Source organism: Cryptotermes secundus, unplaced genomic scaffold (genome assembly GCF_002891405.2).
Source record: "Cryptotermes secundus unplaced genomic scaffold, Csec_1.0 scaffold248, whole genome shotgun sequence".
In the NCBI taxonomy this organism is placed as follows: domain Eukaryota; kingdom Metazoa; phylum Arthropoda; class Insecta; order Blattodea; family Kalotermitidae; genus Cryptotermes; species Cryptotermes secundus.
The window spans coordinates 810,145-831,271 of NW_019737984.1; the positions used below are offsets into that span (position 1 = coordinate 810,145).

Sequence of the window (21,127 nt, forward strand, 5' to 3'; positions counted from 1 at the left end):
CAATTGGAACACCAACAATCACTTCACTTACTGTAGTAGTACTGTAGTACTGTAGTACTGCTTCACATTCAGCTCATCAGGTTCAAATCGTGGCTTGAAGTTATGCTATCCTGAGATTTCTTGTAGCTTTTCCCAGTCCCTCCAAGCAAATGTTGCCACAGTACCTCAAATTACCCCATTACTATTCCTTCTGCATCCTTACCAGTTCATCATTAAATAAACCATGAACAAATAAAACCAAATTTAATATCTCTCTCCGGGTATCCTTGAAATTATATAACAAATATTAAAATCAGTCCTACATAGAAATTCAATTTTTGAATGTCAATAAACACAGACACACATGTACATATATATTTGTTGTGCACAGATAAGATACAGTATTGCTCTTTCCAGACTTGAAGGAACCTATACATCTTTGATCCTTTTTGGTTTAAGAATACATCTTTAACTGTGTAAATCACATAGCTCTGAATGGCAGGATGACTATGAATGATGATGGTCATAATCAATGTGTGTCTGAAGAGATTAAAGAAAAACATGAGAAATATATGTAAGGATGGCTAGCTCGAGTAAAGATGGGACTGCAAGACCTTCCGAATACAAAGCAAGAGTGCTTCCCACTTGACTGCAATATTTAGTGCAGGCTCCTGTAACATATTATATGAGGGTCGTACTGCAAGTCACGAGCAACAATTCCTTGTAAAGTAACATGCTTTATTATTGACAAACCAAATACACCACCTCAATCTACAGACCTTTCTTTATTTTTCCACATAATCGCCACTTCTTTGTACACATTTCTCCCCCCTTCTGTAAAATTCCGTTCCAGCCATCCGAAGACACTGACGCACTGCTTTCTGAATTGCCTCCCTTGTCTGAAAACGTTGTCCACGCAGCTGATCCTTCGCAAATCCGAAAAGATGGTAGACGGAGGGTGCTAGATCAGGACTATAGGAGGGGTGTGGAAGAACTTCCCACCCCATCTTTGCAATTGCTTCCATTACGAGGCCAGCGGCATGGGGGTGAGCGTTGTCATGCAGGATGATGATGTTTCGTCCCAGACGTTTATTGCACAATGCACAACGGAGCTTGTGTAGGGTCTGGACATAATGAGCAGCATTGATGGTTTGCCCAGGTTCCAGGAATTCGGCCAGAATAGACCCCTCTGCATCCCAGAAGACTGTGCCCATCACCTTCGCAGCTGATGGCACTGTCTTTGCCTTCTTTTTTGATGGAGAATGCAAATGGTGCCATTCTATACTCTGCTGTTTCGTTTCAGGCTCGAAATGGTGAAACCAGCTTTCGTCACCTGTCACAATACAGAGCAAAAAATCATCGCCTTCATGTCAACATCTCTGCAGCAGTTCAGAGGTGATGGCTTTTCGCTGACCTTTGTGGTCTTCGGTCAATAACCGCAGGACCCAATGAGCACAAACTTTCCTATAGCCCAAGCTTTCAATCATCTCCTGTACTGGACTGTATCCTATTCCAAGTTTTTAGGCTACTGTGTCCACAGTCACATGCCTGTCATCTTGAATGATCTCATCCACTCTTTCCTTGTTGCGTTCAATTGAGGTTGTTCGAGGACGACTGCTCCAAGGCTCATCTTCGAAGGTGGTCTTCCCATCTTTAATGTTTCACCCATCTTCGAACACTGTTCACACCCATGCACACATTTCCATAAGCACGCTGAAGTCTCTGGTGAATTTCTGCAGCAGGGATTTCCTCTTTCACAAGAAATTTGATGACAGCACGCTGGCGAAACAACATATCGTTGTTGGCCATTTTGTTAGGAGTGATACTGGTCACATGATGCAAGCTATTGACATCACAAGACAATCAAGGTTAACACAACAGCTGGTTCCACCTACCACTGTACTCTCTTTCGTCTACTGTTCCCAGGTTGCATGCAAAAAAAAAGTTGCTCATGACTTTCGGTATGACCTACGTATTCAAAGGAGAAAGAAACAGAATTACTATCATACCGTGAATAGAAACATTATATTTACATCATATTACAGTAAGAATATACAGAGCTGGGTACACCTTCTTCTGACTGAGCAAATGTGTTGTTCAGCATTCATGAAGTGGAGATGCATCAAGTATGCTACTATGCATACCATCACCATGCTACTTCAGTTCTTTTGCTGACTTGTTCATGTCCATTAAAGCTTGCAGCAAGGCTTTTGTGCTCCCCACTGTTGTATACCTTCAACAGAAAATAAAAATCAGCCTTCATAAATTTAAAAAATAACATCATGTAAGCCAAAGCACAAATATATCCTTATTGGCCACCCATATTTATAAGCATACATATTACATGTATGCTTCAGAAACTGGTCTACATCACCACAAGTGCATATGTAAATGAGTATGTGTTCTCACATCTTGGTGCTTCAGATTTAAGATTTACAAGTTTGTGACGATGGCATAATAATACAGTTACTGTGTTCCTGAAAATTATCTACTGTCCTGTTTTTTTCATTTAAAATACAACATTTTGGAGACTGAATTCTGTCTCCGTCTTCAGGTAAAAACCTACTTAGGTGGACCCATCAACAAAGATAGTCCCTATCTCTGGGAGATAGGGAAAAACTCTACTGATTGGGGTGTGATACATTTGTTAACCATATTATAATACTGCTGTTGAACCTGCTCAAGAGGATTTGCACTGAAGCTGACTCCACCAGGGTTCAAGCTGTCTTCTGCTTAATTAAGCACCATGACACTTAGATGTAGATGCACATAAGTATTTTACTAAGTCTGTCTTTTCAAGAACTGTATAAGTTTCTCTGAATGTAATTTTCAATGCAAATATGTATACATGACTGAGGTATTTGGAATTTCTTACATGTTTCAAGGTAGTCAATCTAGTATTGATCCTCAGCATATGTTACATGAAATTCTTTGTCAGGTTTAAAATTGTAAATCAAACACATGTGCACAGCTAACTAAAGGAAAGTTTCCATCTGATCAAATAATCCTATGAATCCAAAAATAGGTTATCATTCTCATGTTTCATGAGGCTTATCCCAGGCAGGAATACCTTTTTACATTCTTTAAAATCAATGCAAAGAAAAATAATTCTCTACAATTAGATTACAAGAGTACATACCCTTGATCATACAATGTGCAGTATGGGAGGGTCAGTGCTCGAATGAAGTTCCACACATCATTTTTATCCCAATTTATCAGTGGCATTATCCATCTGATATTCGAGTAATCAGTATTTTCTTCAAACAGTTTCTTGCAGTCACCTGAATACAAATGTATGTATATTAACATAACTGTTATTGTAAAACATTCGAGTTACACATGACAGCTTTTATACTTACAATGAACAGATTATTAAAATTATATTCAAAGTTAATTAACTAATACAAATTCTGATAATTCAATTTCTTAATGAACTGCTGATTTAAGAAAAATTACAGAACTCAGAAAGTCATAAGCTTCACAATAAAGTTCAAATTCTCAAACATGTAACAAGTTCAATTTTTATAGCTAGCTCCTAAGATTTCAGGGGCATCCAATAGTGTAGTTGGGTGAGGCACTATGCTACAAACCGGAAGGTCATGGGTTCAAGTCCCAATGAGGTCACCTAAGCCTTCCAGCAGCACTATGGGCCTGGGGTCGACTCAGCCTCTAACAGAAATGAGTACCAGGAATATTCTTGGAATATTCTTGGGGGTAAATGGCGGGTGGCACATAGGGTGACAACCTTGCTGCAATCTATGAGCCAACTGTCTAGAAAATGTGGGAACCTCAACATCTCACAACCCTATGGACCTCCATGGCCTGTTACAGGGATACCTTTACTTTACTTTTTTTTAGTTCCTGTGATTTCAGACCTTACTACTAGAAAGGGGAGACAGATAGGCAGACAAATGGACCAGCAAAGGGAAGGGGAGATGATATCTGATATTTATAATGGCAAAAATGTTTATGATAATTGTGATATTTTTAAACAGGAAGGGGGCACATTGACAGTGAAGAAGACAGACAGTCCATGACATGGTTTTAATATACTACATAATTTTCTGTATCATAAAAAGCATAACTATATCACAATACAAAATGGGGGGGGGTGACTCCAATTCAGTGTTCCTTGATTTAAGGCTTTCTTTCATTTAATGTGGGTTCAAACCACGATGAGGTGGGTTTTTTCAATTTACCTAATTCTTGAAGCCACATGACGGCCCTGGAGTTGACTCAGCATCTAACAGAAATGAGTACCAGAAATCTTCCGGGGGATGGGGGGGGGGGAAAGGCAGGAGGCGCATAAGGCTGATAGCCTTACCACCATCTGTGAGCTGAATGTCTAGAGAAAATGTGGGAGCCTCGACGTCTCACAATCCTATGGGCCTTCATGGCTTGTTAGAGGGATAGCTTTACCTCCATTTAATGCTTCACTTCACTGTCCCAAGCCAAAAATCTAACAGCCAATGTTGAATCCTTCATTCAAAATCTTCCCCACTTCAAATTCATTGCTTTCCAACACTGCTGTTTTGTTTTTGAGAAGAACCTGATTCAAATCCTGACAAGCAACAATTACTGTTGTTCAGGTTGTCATAGTTTCAAAGCATAAGGGTCAATAAAAATAGTCTTTGGGACACCTTATCTAGAAAGAGACAGTTGGAGAATGTCTCAATTTATCTACTGATGAGACATTACAGAGCCTCAGAACTGAAAGCATCATTATGTAACTTAAAAAAATCCATTTTGCCAAAATAAATTTATACAAGCAAAGTGTACTTGTGTCAGAAGTGTTATCCATCTCCCTTATTTTTGGTTTGAGGTTCTATCAATGGTGACTATGAATAGTACGCATACATTCTTCTCAGTTGTAATAATTGGTAGGTCTGAAGATGGAGGCAATATGTTCCTCCAAAAGTTACACTTTTTCTGCACTAAATTTTTGGCTCTGCATGCCACCTGCCTTTTGCTCGTTTCTTGTTTGACTTACTCTTCAAGCATAAAGTGGAGGCAATATGTTGCTCCAAAACTTAAAGCTTTTTGTTCCAAACTCTTCCTCATTTTGTTTCTGGAGAAAGAAAAAATAGACCTGCCCATAATATAGGTAATTAAATTGATGTTCACACTGTACTTACTTATTTGTTGCTCACAACTTAAGTTACCAATAATAACGGCTTTTATAGGTGGCTGACGAGTTGACAGTTGCAGAAATGATGACTTCTGCTGATACTCAAATACGTCATAATTTATATTATACCTGTAGAGAAAGAACAAACACTTCCTATAATGACCATTTCTTCTTTCAAAATACATACCTTTGAATCACTATCATAAAAAAATATCACATCTTACTATAGATTTACACAGCCATTGATGGCTTGAGAAATATATTACTGTAGAAAGCAAATTATCTACTTATCCCTTACTGTCCACAAGATTCATAAATGGACTATCATTTGTAATTTTCAGTAAGCTATGAGGTCCCTGAACTGCACATAAACTTCTGGAATTCCTCAGGTGAACAAATTTAATCTAAGATTTGCAATTATGCAACAACATGTCAAGAAACTGCACTGATAGTTTGCCAGTCCATTATCACTAGTTTGAGCTGTAAATCAAGTGCATGTACCACTTTCCGACACACACACTGTAGTATGACTAGTAAAGATGACAATTTTGTGGGCACCAACTATTCTGACTCATGTTTTACATGGGTTTTCTCAGACACACCAGGCAAATGTAGGATAGCACCCTGAAGTATGCAATGATCGCATCCTTTCACATCTTTTATTCTTTCATGAAAAACATCATGGGCAAGCATTTCTATGGCTCTCTATCAACCACTAATTTTGTGTGTGTGTAAAATTATGGCTGATTCCTAAAACGACAATTTTTATTTAAATCAGGCAAAATCTTCAAACTTTCCCTTTCTGCGCCTTATGCTTTCAGCCACAAAACAATGAAATAAACAGCACAATATGTATGAAACTGGTTTGCAACTTATTTTTCTACCATAACTTAAAAAATACATAAAGGTAAGGTAAAGCTATCCTTTTAACAGGATATGAAGGCCCACAGGATTGTGAGACGTTGAGGCTCCCACATTTTCTCTACACAATCGTCTCACAGATGGTGGTAAGTTTGTGCCTTATGCATCATCCGCCCTTTACTCCCCCAGGAAGATTCATGGCACTCATTTCTGTTAGAGGCTGATTCGACCCCCAGAGCCATAGGGCAGCTGGAAGGATTAGGTAAATTGAAAAAATCCACCTCATCGGGTCTAAAACCATTGACCTTCCAACTTGTAGCATAGTGCCTCAACCAAACTATGCTACCACTTGCCCTCTTCTACAATACCATATACAGAAAAAGAACAAGGAGTTTTTTTTGCCACTTTTAATACAAGCCTATCCTCCATGCAAATTTCTCGGTTACCTTCATAACAAAAAAAGTCATATTTACATAAACCTGAAACACTGAACCCAAAATTGTTTTTATAAACACCTGGTGATGGTTTCAACCACAAATGATTCCAGCTCAGGTAAATGCTGCTTCTCCTTGATACACACAGCCTGTATCCTAGGAATGGAACCTTCCTTCTGTATCAAAGCACAGTACAAATGCAGTACACAATTTGACGCTATGTCACCGTCAAAGTAAACACATATTTCTTCTGGACTGGAAAGAAAGACAACATGAACAGGAGAACCCATACCTATGAAAATGATGTGACACTTCAAAACTTACCATAATGTATGGCAGTTAGTCAATATGTTAAAATAACAATAGACACAGTACTTACTTACTTGCTTACTCATGGAGCTGAGCCCTTCTGGAGGAGCCGCCAATTCTGCAGCTACTCAAGAATTTCCCAGCATTTTATGGAACCCGAAGGTTCATTACCGTGTTCACAAGAGCCCTCCACTGGTCCCTATCCTGAGCCAGATCTATCCAATCCATGCCATGCCATCCTATCTCTCTAAGATCAATCCTAATATTGTTCACCCACCTACACCTTGGTCTTCCTTGTGGTCTCTTTTCCTTCTAGCTTTTCCACCAATATCCTATACGCATTCCTTGTCTCCCCCATTTGTGCTACATGACCTGTCCACCTCATCCTCTTTGACTTGATCATTCTAATTATACTTGGAGAACAGTACAAGTTATGAAGCTATAGACACAGTACTGTGATTTAAAAGTAAAACTTTTGAAGACTGGCTTCTTGCTGTCTTCTGTCTGTATTGTATGGCGGCTACGTTCCAACTGTCTTCAGAGGCGGCTATCCCAAGACTAACTCGTCTCCAAGTCCAAGTCACATTGCGACTGATGGTCACTCAGTCAGTCAGTAAGTCTTGGTGTCGAGCTCCATCTGGGGCTCATGACCAGCTATTTATTACTGTTTGGCATTTACAGTCTTGTTTTTGTGGGCCGCCTTCTCTGACGAGAGGACAGGTCTGTCTTTTCTATTTGCTGCTGGCCCTTGCCAGTGCAGTCTTTCCCGGGTCTGAGTCCCTTGGAACTTGCGACCATATTTTACTGTCTCAGATTTGAGACTTCCCTTTTCGTCACCTCCTATGACTCGCTGGGTCACGGTAGAGGTATTCAACCCCGCCTCCACACGGGGGTACCTGTCTAACTTGTCTCTTGTCGAAGCTGGGCTTTTATCTGGCTATCATCTGGGGCTGGTACAATAGACTAGAAGTGGCTACAGTACAAGGGACTTAGTCCCACCCCACTAGCATTAAAAAAAATATCTTTGTTTGATTTTGTATCTATGAGAATTGAAAAACTATTTAAATTTGTATACAGAACTGCCACCCTTATGAAAGTTGAAGCAAATGAATGCAGACTGAACAAGTGACATCACAGAATGCTACATTTTCCTGTTTAAAAATATAAGGCACTGTACCATTATTATATAAAATTACAAATATGTATTCCAAATATATATCATATAAACAGAATTTAAAAGTCAGATGAAAATACCTGTATTCCTGTAGACATTGTTTAATCACATTAACCGCTGTCAGACAGAATGGATTATTACATGATTTAATATAATTCTGCAATTTTTCATATGCATCTTCCAGAGGAACTTTGTCATAATAAACAACATCTGTAACAACACATTTGTACAAACATACTTCATTGTATATGGGAAACAGATCACTGAGAACTTTTCTAATGATCTCTTTTTTGTTGTATACAGTAATTAAGGCAAAAGAACTATGAAGAGAGCTGCAAAGAAACAAGCAATTGCAAAGTGTTAATGGGTCTCGATAAATTTATTATCATGAAGAAGTAAATGATTATTATGAATAAAATTACGTGCTGATATCCAAAAGTTTGCGAAATATATTTATAAAAACTATTACATCTTACCTGAATCTTAGTCTGCACCATCACATTCAAAGTAGTCCCCTTGGGAGCGCATACACCCATCCCAGCATTTCTGCTACTTTTGATATGCATCCTGGAAGTCTTTTTTTTTGTTAGGGGGTTTAGTACCGTTTGCATTTCTACTTAAATTTCCTCAAATGTAACAAATCTTCGCCCCTTCAACTTCGTTTTTATCTTGGGGAAGAGAATGAAGTCGCATGGAGCTAAGTCTGGTGAGTACGGTGGGTGGGGAACAACTGTCATCTTGTTTTTAGCCAAAAATTCCTGTCCAATGTAAGCCGTATGCGGTCGTGCATTGTCATGGTGGAGTACCCAGTTGTTCATGCGCCACTTCTCTGGTCGTTTTCTCCTCATGTCCTCCTCAAACGCCTTAGAACATCGCGATAGAACTCTTTATTGACTGTCTGACCAGGAGGGACAAACTCCTTATAAACGATCCCTTCAATATAAAAAAAATACAGATCAACATGTATTTAATGTTGCTCTTGACTTGTTGAGCTTTTGGCCAAGGTGAAGAAGGGCTCTTCCATTGTGACGATTGCTGCTTACTTTCAGGGACGTAACCATAAACCCAACTTTCATCACAAGTGACAAATTTTGAAAGAAAGTTTGATGAAGTTCCCTGCAGACTTCCAAGCGATGCTGCTTCTGTTCATTTTGCAGTAGTCGTGGCACAAACTTCGCCGCAATCCTCCTCATTTTCAGTTTCTCTGACAAAATTCGTTGACATGTACCATAACTTAGTCCCAAGGTGTTACAGAGGTCTTGAATGGTCTGTCTATGATTTTGAAGAATCAGATCCCTAACTTTCACAACATTTTCTGATGTGGTGCCAGTTGGCAGACGTCCCGAATGATTGTCATCATCAGTCGATGTTCGGCCATTTTTGAAATACTTATACCAGTCGTAAGTTTGTGTCTGGCCTAAACTGTTGTCACCAAAAGCTTGCTTCAACATTTGGTGTTTCTGCAGCCGTTTTCCCAAGTTTAAAACAAAACTTTATACAGACATGCTGCTCTCTCAGGTCAGCCATCGCAAAACCGCAAACTCATGAAAACACAACAATGGAAATATGTTCACCAACAATAAACCCAACCACTCAACAAAACGCCACTTCCCACATTGATTCAAGAAGGGTGTGTGGGGAGACATCTTGCGGTATTTCGATGTACTCATAATTATTCGGGCGAAAAATTCAAATTTCAGAGACTTTTTGATAGCACCACATATTTTTAGTACTGTCACAGGTTAAAGACTAGAGACAGAGTTTACACTAATTTAATTTACTGGACACGTATTGCTTTTAACTATAAATAATTACAACATTTTTGTTATTCTTAACACCCTTCAACAACCACAGCACTTTGCCAGTCTTTCCAGTCCGCTATATATTCATGTAATTGTTGCTTGGTAATGGCATTACGGTTCCCTATACTTTTGCGCCTGACGCTACTGTCCATGATGGCTTTCTACATGTGGCATGAGACACTTCTTGCACTTCAAACATTTTGACATACAATGCAAAAAAAATTTATAATTTTCTGTAGTGTTCCTTTCTTTGCCTGTAAAATATGATGTAGCTCAATAATGAAATGTCTAGTGGTGCTGGGTGTGTATACTGTATACAATATCTTTCATTTATATCACCTACTACACAATGCAAAGTTTCAACACAACATTTTATGGGTACAGTTTGTAGACACATGAACAATAAGGAATTAGCATTTGAAAACTCTGTTTTATACCTCAGTCAACAAAAAAGTGGTAACTGTCATTCATTCTCTATTTTCACTGTATAAAATGTTTTGAAGACTGTAAAGTTAGAGCACATATTTATTATATATGGAATAACAAATCTTTTATGTTTCTAAGACATCCACATAAAACAAAAATTTTACTTCCGTTTCATTTTTTCAAAAGAGAACTGTAGACTGTGAAAGAGTTTCTAATATTTTTAAGCTTCTAGTGACAAACATTACTTTTGTAGTTGTTTATAAAAGTCTTTGGCATGGAAATGAAGATTCTCATTTAATTTTCAGTATTTTCAATCTACCTCCACCTGTTGTTAAGCTTCTGAAGGAAATATATTTTTTTTCAAAGTAACAACACCTGGTGCAATTTTTCATAATCTTTTTCAATTTTAGATTTAATGTAATATTCAAATTCCATTCCACAACTATTTTTTTATCTGGAACCAAAATTTCATATATCACCACTCACCACTTTCAATTAATAATATTAAAATTCATAACTTTCTATTGACACAGTATTTAGTTTACTAATAAACTTTAAAAAATTACCAATTTCATCAAAGAGTAATAAACTACTGGTTTATCAGAATGTTTAAATCTTACCCCAAAGTAATGAATATTATAAAACAAAATTTACTATGCACTTTATCTGAATTGCTACATCCCAGAAACAACTTAAGCCCTTTCCAGCATTCTATCCAGCATTTACTGATGATGCTCTCCGTGGCTGGAATTTAAAACTGTTCATTTATCTACTTAAGATGCATGAAGTCTCATCTCCAAATGCACAAAGGCATCTGCAAACCACTTGTTTTTCTGGTGTGTAAATTTAATTAAACAAACATACTGCAGTCATACCTTTATACAATGCAGCTCTTAACTTTATATAGGCATTATTCATATCCTCTTCTGCTTGAGACTCCACTGTGACCAGTACACTGTAGTAACTGAAAGCAAGGGTTAAATATATGAATATTATGTTGCACAACCTATAACGCAGTATGAAAGGGCAACAAACACTGTTAAGCCAGTTGGTGCAGCTCTTTTCTTTATGTTTATTTCCACCCTAGGAGAATAACATAATCAGGATACACTGGCAGCTGACATCTTCCATTCAGTTCCAGTTCCTATTAAGCTTCTTAACCCTTCTGAATCATGCATTCTAAAATTAAGATGAATACTAATTTTGGAAATGCTATGTAGGAGTCAAAGATTTGAAATTCATGTGTATTTCTAACTGGTCTGACAAACCTGTGGAAAAGTTTAGGATAAGAGCCAATAGTGACCTGTGGAAATTCTTTCACAACACTGCTCAGAGTTTCAGCAATTGTAGTTTCTTTGGCTTTCAAATATAATTCTTTCATGAAGAACTTTCTGGGTCCTCCACTAAATAATTCCTGAAAAAGGAATCATCTTATATAAATTCATCTTACACTGTACAGCGCTTTGAAATGTAACTCATGCAGTACATCACCAAAGAAGACATACAGTAAAGCTATAAAATTACTGGATTTCTGTACTTTGCCAATCATCCAGTATTCTAGAAACTAGGAAACAGCGTTCTGGAAACCAGATCTGTTTCCATCCTCAAGAGAGGTGGAGGGGCACCTACTCTGCTGGGTCTCTTAGAAAGAGCTAACCTCAGTCATTAGAGATTCTGAGTATTACATACCATCATCAGAACCTTTAGAATCAAGTAATATCTACAGTCTGGCAATATTTTAATGATATTTCATATCAGGACTTAGCTGTGTCCACCTCAAAACTGCACTGGCTAAAGCCATGTGCTCGCTAGGAGTGTTTTATTTGCAAGCAATGTTTTGACTGAGAAAGTGGTATGTATTCAGAAAAGCTGAAGCTTTTGTCTACATGCTTCGACTTTTGATGTCAACAGATCTGACATCCATCCTATGTTCTTCAGCCAAACTTGGAAGTTGCTATGTCACATACAAGTGAGGTTAGGGATCATTAAATTGTGGCACCACTGTGGGAATGACAGAACATAAACCACCTAATCACTGCCACTTTCTGCAAGTTCAGTCTTGTAAATGGAAAGTGTGCAATGTGTATAAATAACTTCCACATGCACATACAAAGCTGACCTTGGAGCTCTCCTGTGTCATGACAGTGACCTTGTTTTAAGCTTCCATATTAAAGTTTCAATTTTAAGTCAACTGTCAAATTATTATCACCATAACTAAGAATATAATAACCTGGCTGAATGAAGTAAATAATTTCTCCATGAGCTGTGGCACTCCAGGAAACATGTATACATTCCTTACTGACACATTGGGATACAGAGTTTTCCGTCCCGTGGCTGCATCGTATCCATACCTTAGTTTAGCTGAGCTAGGAACCTACGACACAGCACCATTTACAACGTGAATATTTGGTACCATTTCAACAGAAATACAAGGTATACACAAAAGAATGGTGCAGTTTCAAAAGTTAATAAGAAATTTATTTCTCAACTTATATTGGCACAACATGCACCGTCGGCGGCAGTAACTGTCAAAGTTTCTCATGTGTTAATTACATACTTTCAATGTGTGCACCCTGGGTCACATAACACACAATCACGGGAGCACGGTGTAGCATGTCCACTGTAACAGCCTGCAGTTATCTGATCACGAAGTTCATGGATGGACGTGGGCAATGATGGTACATAAACGCTGTCTTTAAAGAACCCTCAGAGAAAGAAATTGCACGGTGTAAGATCTGGCGAACGGGGTAGTCAAGGGAGAAGGTTGTTGCCTCCATTTGCAGTACATGTCTGATCCAGCGCTGTGGAAGAACACGATTGAGAAACACTAGGTACATTCCTGTAAAAATGGGGGGTGGGGGGGAGCTCCGTCCAGTTGTAGAAGCAATTGTCATGATTGGTATTCGGTTGGGGTAACAACCAGCTTTCCAACATGTCCAAAAATGAGTCACCAGTCACAGTTGCTTCAGTGAAGAAAAATGGGCCTTGCACTTTCTCTCAGGACACCGCACAGAAAACGCTGACTTCTGGAGAATCACGCTGGTGCTCTATCTGTGCATGTGGTTGCTCTGTTCCCTAGAGGACATAGTGTCTGTTCACCTTGCTACAAATGTGGAATGTGGCTTCATTGGAGAAGATCAGTCTTTCTACGAACCCATCTTCCTCTGTTTTCAACTGCATCTCCTCACAAAAGTCATGCCTTCTCATTTTGTCTGCTGTTTTTAGGGCCTACACCAATCGCATCTTGTATGGTTTAAAACACAGCCGCTTATGCAACACCTTCCACACCGTCATTTTTGGCATGCCCAATTCCCTGCTTCCTCTACCCCCTGACTTGTGGGGACTTCACTGAAACACCTCAAGCACTCTTTCAATGTTTTCATCAGACACACAAGGTGGACCAGGACTCTTGCTTTACACAAGCATCCAGTTTCTACAAACTGTTGGTACCACCTGCTTATGTTATTCTTGTGTGGTGTGTCTTTATGAAACTGTGCACAAAACTCACGCTGCACTGTAATCGCAAGATCTGGACACCTCAAAACGGATCACACAGAAAGCCTTCTCCTGCTGCAACGCCATTTTTCAAACTGGCCCCACAGACACGCAGTAAGCATGAGAAGCGAACTGCTGGTAGCACATGAGAAACTTGGGCAGTTGCTGCCGTTGATGGTGTATGTTGTGCCTGTGTAAGGTGAGAAATTAATTTTTTATTAACTTTTGAAACTGCATCATTCTTTTGTGTACACCCTGTACATAATTTTAGATATATTCTGGAGCTTCAATATAAGACATTAAATTGGCAAAGACTTAAGAATAATACATGTATCAATATGTATAATATTAAAATTCCATGAAACATGAAATGTTGAGAAAATGTAAAATAAAAAACAATGAAATTTGTAAATAAGATCTAAAATTTGGCGAAAATGGTACACTACTAAAAATATTATGTTTTTGGACATTATCCATCATCCTGCCTTTATCTAAAAACCACATCCCGTTCACTTTTCAAAACACAACATTTCGGAGACTGGATTCTGTCTATCTTCAAGTAAAATCTAAATATTAATATAAATATAAAAAATATTATCTAACATTCTTCGTAAATAACTGATGCTTCAGATTCAACACTAGAACTGGTGATTACAATTGCAATTGCTAATGTGATATATATCAAATATTAACACAATTTTCTGAACTTGTATATTAAAATTTATGTATAATGATGTACATCAGTTAGTTATGAATATAGTCATGTGGTTTCGAATGTGCATGCACAAAAGCCCATGTAAGCACATCTTTAGCTGCATGTTTCCAGTTCAGTCAGTTAACATAAAATGGCACAATGTTCTTTATTTTTTAATTTTGTTCTCAATATAACATGACTGAATAAGGAATGCCTAAAATTGTATGGTCTAAACCAGGCATGTGAAGATGCTAAATACACTAAGTTTTGAATACAAGAAATCATTAACAAAGTAGAACAGTTTCCAGGACAAACTTTTATCAAACAGGCAATTTATGTAATAAGAAATGGCATGGCTAAAAGAAGACTTTCCATTCTCTTGATAAAATGGGGATCTGTTTAAACCAACCAAATCTATCTGGCTTAAAACATGTCCCCTACATGTTTAGATTTCAATCTTCCCCTCACTTCCTCATTCCTAATTTTACCCCTTCTTTATTCTCCTAGCACAATGTTCTAGAACTGAGTTTACCTCACACTTTTAAATTACGTGTTTCCCTCTCTTTGGGAAGGGGAACAAAGACAGCTAAGTGAGTATAGTGAGTAGGCATTTGTGCATCTGAGGTATCAGGATTTGGTTTCTGGCTCAGTAAAGATTTCTCTCTCCTCCACAGCAACGAGAACATCTCTGAGGCCCAACCAGCTTCCCATCTCATGGGAACCATTTTTCTTTCCAAGCAACAAAGTGGCTGGGCATGAAACTGAACATTCACATCATCTAGTGCCAAGGTTATGAATGCGTGGGACTACACTCCTACTCCCCCAAGATGCCTTCGCACCAGTGCTTAATTAAGCGCAGGACAACATCTACCTCCTTTTGTGAAGGTCTGTTCCTGCTACATTTGTTAATGGTGGTATAAAATAAACTTTCAAGACTGTTCTCTTTCATGCTTGTAACACATCTCTATTCCATAACTGCATAATGCTCCACTGTGCTGACACAGTGCTTTGTAATTCCAAATGAGCATATCGCAACTTTGAGATCTGGTTGCAGGATCATGGCATAAAAGCTAGATGAATAGTCAGTTCTTATGAGATAAGGATGAAGTACACAGCACACATACATCTGACTCTAAGCTCTAGAATTATTAAAATTAATGAAGATTTTGTACTGTATTAATACCTGACTTTCAAGTGATCCTTACATGAGCCATCTTCATTGCTGGTGAATTGAGATCAACTGTTTTATAATAGTCAGAGACAAGTTTAACCAGCTCTGGATGTGGAATGAGTGATTCTTCAAAAGCCTTTGCCACTGCTGCAAATAATGAAATAAAACGTTTAGAGTACTCTCTTGTCTGTCATAGCACATGCATCGCATTTGCTGGACATGGAGAGGACTGCATAAGAGGAGGGGATGGTAGAGTTGAAGCATAGGAGCAGAAAACTAAACTGTACAGCCATGTCACAACGAAGCTGGCAACACATATTTCATGTGACATTAAGGTCTTCATGGATGTGAATATTTAGATTGTGATATTCTAGGTTATGACACCAATCGTCCAGTAGGTGGTTACATACCAGACTGCATGGTGACCTTCTTCAATGCCAAACTTTCCCTTAAACAATGTGGCAAAAACTACGAAGTTTGATCCACAAGTCTAACTAGTGACCAACGGTTTTCAACGAATTTGTTTAATTTTGTAGAGAACTGTCTTGAAAATACATTAGAACAGGCTAAAGAACATAATTTTCCTGATCTGCACTAGTTCATGACCATAATGTATAAAGAAGTTGGGATAGATCAATTGGTGTAGCTACAGGCTGGACAGCCCAGGTTTGATTCCCAGCAGTACAAGATTTTTCTCCCCCCCACAGCATCCTGACTGGCTCTGAGGCCCATCCAGCCTTCTTTCCAATTGGTACCAGGAGCTCCTTCTCTGAGGGGTAAAGCAACAGAGATGTGAAGCTTCCATTCACCTCCATCCAGTGCCAAAATCAAGAATGGTGGAGCTACACCTGACTACCCCATGCATTCATGGTGTGGTGCTTAACTATTTAAGCACAGTGATAACTTTACTTTTTTCCACCATAAAATATGACTGTCACTACAGGCCTTGTGATAAAGGTATGAAGCTACAAAAACACGCTATCGATCTTTGCTTGAGGCTGGGTGAATCTTGTTCAGGGTATGAGCGTGCATGTCGATTCTCAGTATGATTGATCACAATAATTTCTAATTATTTTCCCCAGAAGCCTTGCAGAAAAGTTCAATTGTGAAAATGTAGACAAATAATAGACATAAATATTGTGACATGTTGTGCATCGGTAATAGGCAGGTCAACATCCTCCCTCCCCTCCCCCCACCCCCCACCAGCGGTGACGCGCCAAGCGGAGCCGAAGTTAGCTGAGTCCCAGCATCCTGGTAGGTATGCAATGCGGGTCAACAGCGGTGATGTCACCAAGGTATACCGCGGTTGCTAGGAAGCAGTAAACAACTCCGGACAGTGTTGCTAGCAACACAGCACCAGACACCAATGGTGCCTATTACGTGGCTGTTTTCTGAGCTGTCCGGAACGAGGCTACATAAGGAGCAGCGAAGGCTATTCACAGTTAGTTCCGAGCAAGCCTACGAGTCGGAGTGTGTGGTCACACGAAGTGTGTGACAACACACTTCTGACACCAGTTGTCACGTGTCTTGAGTTCGAATCCTGTCAGTCATGTGTGTAAGTCCAGATCCCACTTCTGACACCAGTTGTCACGTGTTGGGTGTATAACGCGACAAATAACTTCACGCCTTAGTGGATATAGCGAAGTTTATTCCACATTCGCTCTTACAATCACCCAAATTACAATCTGACAATTACTGCTATCTGCAGTATCACAAATACTGGACTTCAAATGCCAAAATACAACTGACTGGTTGCTGGCTAACTCGTTACTCTCCGCTGGCTAAATGGAGAACTGTTGATCACACACTCCGACTCGCAGGCTTGCTCGGAACTAACTCAGAACTAACTGTGAACAGCCTTCACTGCTCCTTATGTAGCCTCATTCTGGACAACTCAGAAAACAGCCACGTAATAGGCACCATTGTTGTCTGGTGCCGTGTTGCTGGCAACGCTGTCCGGAGTCGTTTCCTGCTTCCTAGCAACCGCGGTATCCCTTGGTGACGTGACCGCTGTGGACTCGCGTTGCATACCTACCAGGATGCTGGGACTCGGCTAACTTTGGCTCCGCTCGGCGCGTCACCGCTGGCGGGGGGGAGGGGAGGGAGGATGTTGACCTGCCTATTACCGTTGCGCAACACGTCACAATATCTTGTTTTTGGTTATGTGTAGCTTTGTAATAATTCTCACATTTGCTCTATATAATTTGAAATATATTCCCACTTCTGACAATTCTTTTCATTTTTAACCATAAAATATATTTCATGTGTATTACCACTTCAATCATTTCTTCTCTTCACTGTATAATTAATTTAAAGTGTAAATTAGGTTAATTTAATTTAATCATTTACATATTTATTAACAGTTCAGAAGTCTAAGATACTGTATGCCAGGGCTTTGAACCAGAGGCCAGGACATAGTATCCAATTTTACGGATCATTACTGATGGCAACGTGCACTATTTTTGTTTTATATTATGTAATCATGTCACATCAGTATCCTCTTAATATCTAATGATTTCCTAACAAAAGCACAAACACTGAAAGGTGATATCATCATGGGTTGGTCCAATGCCTCCTGTTGTAATCACATATGTATATTCCTGTGAAAATTTCTTCACTTCTTTAGATATCACCTCTTCAACATCGCCAATGACAGATATCTAGAACCATAGGACAGAAAAGTTAAAATTGTTTTATACAAAAATCTTAAATTATGATTACTATTTGCAAAATATACTATAGAACATAACTAATGCATACTCCTTACTACTCACCTTGCCTACTTTCAATCCAAGTTTGTACAAGCTTCCAGCAATAAAGTAGGAATTAGTATCATGTACTTGACCTTTTAAGATTTCATCGCCAATCACTGGAAAGACGTAAAAAGGCGTCATTCATAATTACACCAACAGCCAAGTTTCTTTTGTGTCTGCATGTGTCTGTTTACATTTGCAGTTTCCTTAATCCAACCTCATATGCCCCTACACACAGTTACTTGTAACATCATTACAGTATGATGACCAGTTATGTACAAGTATGTCATTTACTTGCACACTGCTTCCACATTATCAAAATATATACTGTAGGACAGTTTTAGTTCTATTATCAAAATTAAAACAAACATTTTATATCATGTTCAGGCATGCTTTTATATTCATCCACATATCTGAATTCATTGACCCATTATGTTAGTTTAATATACAAGTACATTATTTGTGGATGTATAGTAAAAACATGAATTTGGGGAAAATCTGGGTGGCAAATGATGTCATATGAATTAGTACTAAGGAAGTCCAAATACACGGTCTCCTCACTTTAAACTTTAATGTGTAAGAATCATCAGTTGCAAAACGTCAGAGACTGTACAGTAAACAACGAGAATTAGGAAGTAAATATTACTATACACAATTAATAGAAATATAACAATTTAACATTTTGAGTACATAAAAATTCCTCTAAAACAGTGTTTCAACATTTGCCTCATAATCAGTGCAATTAAAAGAACTCATAATTATCTGTTAATAACAATAAGTACACAGGTGGTCTGTGTAGTGTCTCACTATGCTTTGCTTGCTTCTAGACCATATTTTTAATGTTTTTCATTTTTAGAAACTGATCACGCTCCAGCACACCCCTGGGTAGGGGCACTTCTGGTATTTCAGGATAGCTCTGTTGGTATAGTGATAAGCTATGAACTGGACAGCTGTGGTTTCATTCCCGGCAGGGGCAAGAAATTTTTATCTTCTCCACGGCATCCAGACCGGTTCTGGGGTTCACCCAGAATCCTATTCAATGGGAAAGGGGGGGGGGCTCCTTTCCCAGCGGTAAAGAGACAGAGGTGTGAAGCTGACCTCTCACCTCAACCTAGTGCCAGGATCAAGAATGGTGCAGCTATATCTGGCCTCCACACCATGTTTTCATAGAGTTGTGCTTAACGGATTAAGCACAGGGTGCACTTTAGCTTTTGCCTTACCCATGTTTACAGAGTCTGGATAGCACATTCGGTACAGTGACTGACGACAGGCTGCATGACAAAGGAGTCGGATTTCAAGTCCTGGTGGGGGCAACAATTTTCACTTTTCCATGTCATTCAGACTGGCTCTGGGACCCACCCAGACTCCTATACAATATGTACCAGTGGCTCTTTCCCCGGGGGTAAAGCGGCCTGTAAGTGAAGCTGACCGTTCAACTCCAGCTAGTGGCGGAGTCAAGAAAACGGAAGTCTATACATCAACTCCCCCATACGCCTTCATGGCGTAATGCTTAATTAGTTAAACACAGGGGAACTTTACCTGTTTTAACCTTACAAATGTTTACTGCTCAGAGTTGTCGTATACCCATATACAGAGTCAGCATATCATAAACATACCAATAATACCAGCGGATCTCGGTTCTTCATGATTAACTAGGTTCCAAGATTTGTTTGATGAATAACATTTTAATTCGGAATGAAGAAACATGTTTCTACACTGATTTAAATTCCAATGTAATTCCACTGCTAATCTCCGATGAATTCTAGTAGGAATCTCGCAGCAGACACTCAAATGTCTAATATATGATCGATTAATAACAAATTGACGTTTTCTTTGCATAAAGCGAAAAACTGTTGCATATCTTTGCATATTTGATACAACCACAACTTGTCCTGTATCATGTGTAATGATCCATGGATAGGAAGTAAATAAATAAACGAATACCAACCATCTCTGTCAGCATTTGTCAGATTGTCTATCGCCGTCTATGTCGGTCTATGTAAATCAGGCGGTAAAATCACTGTGACAGCCCGTTAGCTACCATCTAGCAAAAGAGTGTGAAACTTGCTATGTGGTGTTGTACACCGGCGTCGGTACCTCTGCTATGGGGTTCACACATATTCTTTCAACCATCGCACGCGCACGCACGCACGCACACGCACACACACAAAGAGTCACAAGAAACTGAAGGGTGGGCTGTAATAAATATAGGTTCTCTCAGTTGACAGTAACAGCAATTTTTTAGCCTACATATGCTTACTCTGTATTCCTTTACTGTATTAATTTTTAGCTCAAATTTGCATAGTTACCCTACATGATATACATACTCAACTTTCAAAGGATTTTAATTTGTTAGTCATGAGGATGCCTGGTGTGGCTGTAAAGTAAGTAAATTCTAACAATATGCTTGGGAGGTTGAAAACCTGTTTTCAATTGGGCTAGGAAGTCTTCCTGTCTTACATTTTAAAGGAAAGGGATACTTTCAAACTCTGACATTTGTTCATAGACAAAGAGGCAATTAGGTAATCTTAAATAACATTGATTTTAAATAGCTAATATAAGTGTGTGTTAATGATCTGGACAACACCGCTGTGTATAATGGCTGACTTCTCTTACCATCCAGCCCTTACACTGGGCTCCACCTCCCCTGTTACTGTCCTCCAGGCCCCTTTGTAGCTGGTTGCAGCTGCTGCTGTAGCTATTCCCTCTCACCTGTTGTTACTCCGAGTTTGCAGGTTGCTCCTGCATCCTTCTCATCCAGTTCTTCCCTTTTTGTTGTTGTTGTTGTTGTTGTTGTTGTGGATATTAGTTGTTTGTGGGATATGGGTTATATGAATGCTGGGTGCCAGTAAGCTTACTATAAAGGCTTACTTTTCAGGAAAAAGGGGGGATGAACTGGAA

At 39.0% G+C, this 21,127-nt stretch overlaps 1 protein-coding gene across 2 annotated transcripts; it reads right to left on the reverse strand.

Moving 5' to 3' along the window:
* Positions 1-1,985: 1,985 nt before the first annotated feature.
* On the reverse strand, positions 1,986-20,168 carry LOC111870589 (FAD synthase). 2 transcript variants are annotated; one of them, XM_023862991.2, is made up of 12 exons: positions 19,843-20,168; positions 18,248-18,342; positions 18,010-18,133; positions 15,508-15,617; positions 12,344-12,487; positions 11,382-11,527; positions 10,989-11,077; positions 7,966-8,095; positions 6,484-6,657; positions 5,115-5,236; positions 3,119-3,260; positions 1,986-2,212 (listed from the first exon to the last, which is right to left on the reverse strand). In XM_023862991.2, exons 1-12 carry the CDS (start codon positions 20,093-20,095, stop codon positions 2,134-2,136), a joined length of 1,608 nt encoding a protein of 535 aa, XP_023718759.1. In that variant the 5' UTR covers positions 20,096-20,168; the 3' UTR covers positions 1,986-2,133. The 2 variants fall into 2 exon arrangements, with proteins under 2 accessions (XP_023718759.1, XP_023718757.1); XM_023862989.2 differs by having other exon boundaries at positions 15,508-15,620.
* Between the last annotated feature and the right edge of the window lie 959 nt (positions 20,169-21,127).

Excerpts from the sequence above, each read along its gene's own strand:
- LOC111870589 (XM_023862989.2), bottom strand. The coding sequence starts at position 20,095 with ATGCAAAGATATGCAACAGTTTTTCGCTTTATGCAAAGAAAACGTCAA. Across the intron at positions 11,528-12,343 it reads TATTTACTTCATTCAGCCAG|GAATTATTTAGTGGAGGACC; the intron begins GTTATTATATTC and ends TTCCTTTTTCAG. Across the intron at positions 6,658-7,965 it reads CAATGTCTACAGGAATACAG|TCCAGAAGAAATATGTGTTT; the intron begins GTATTTTCATCT and ends CTTTCTTTCCAG.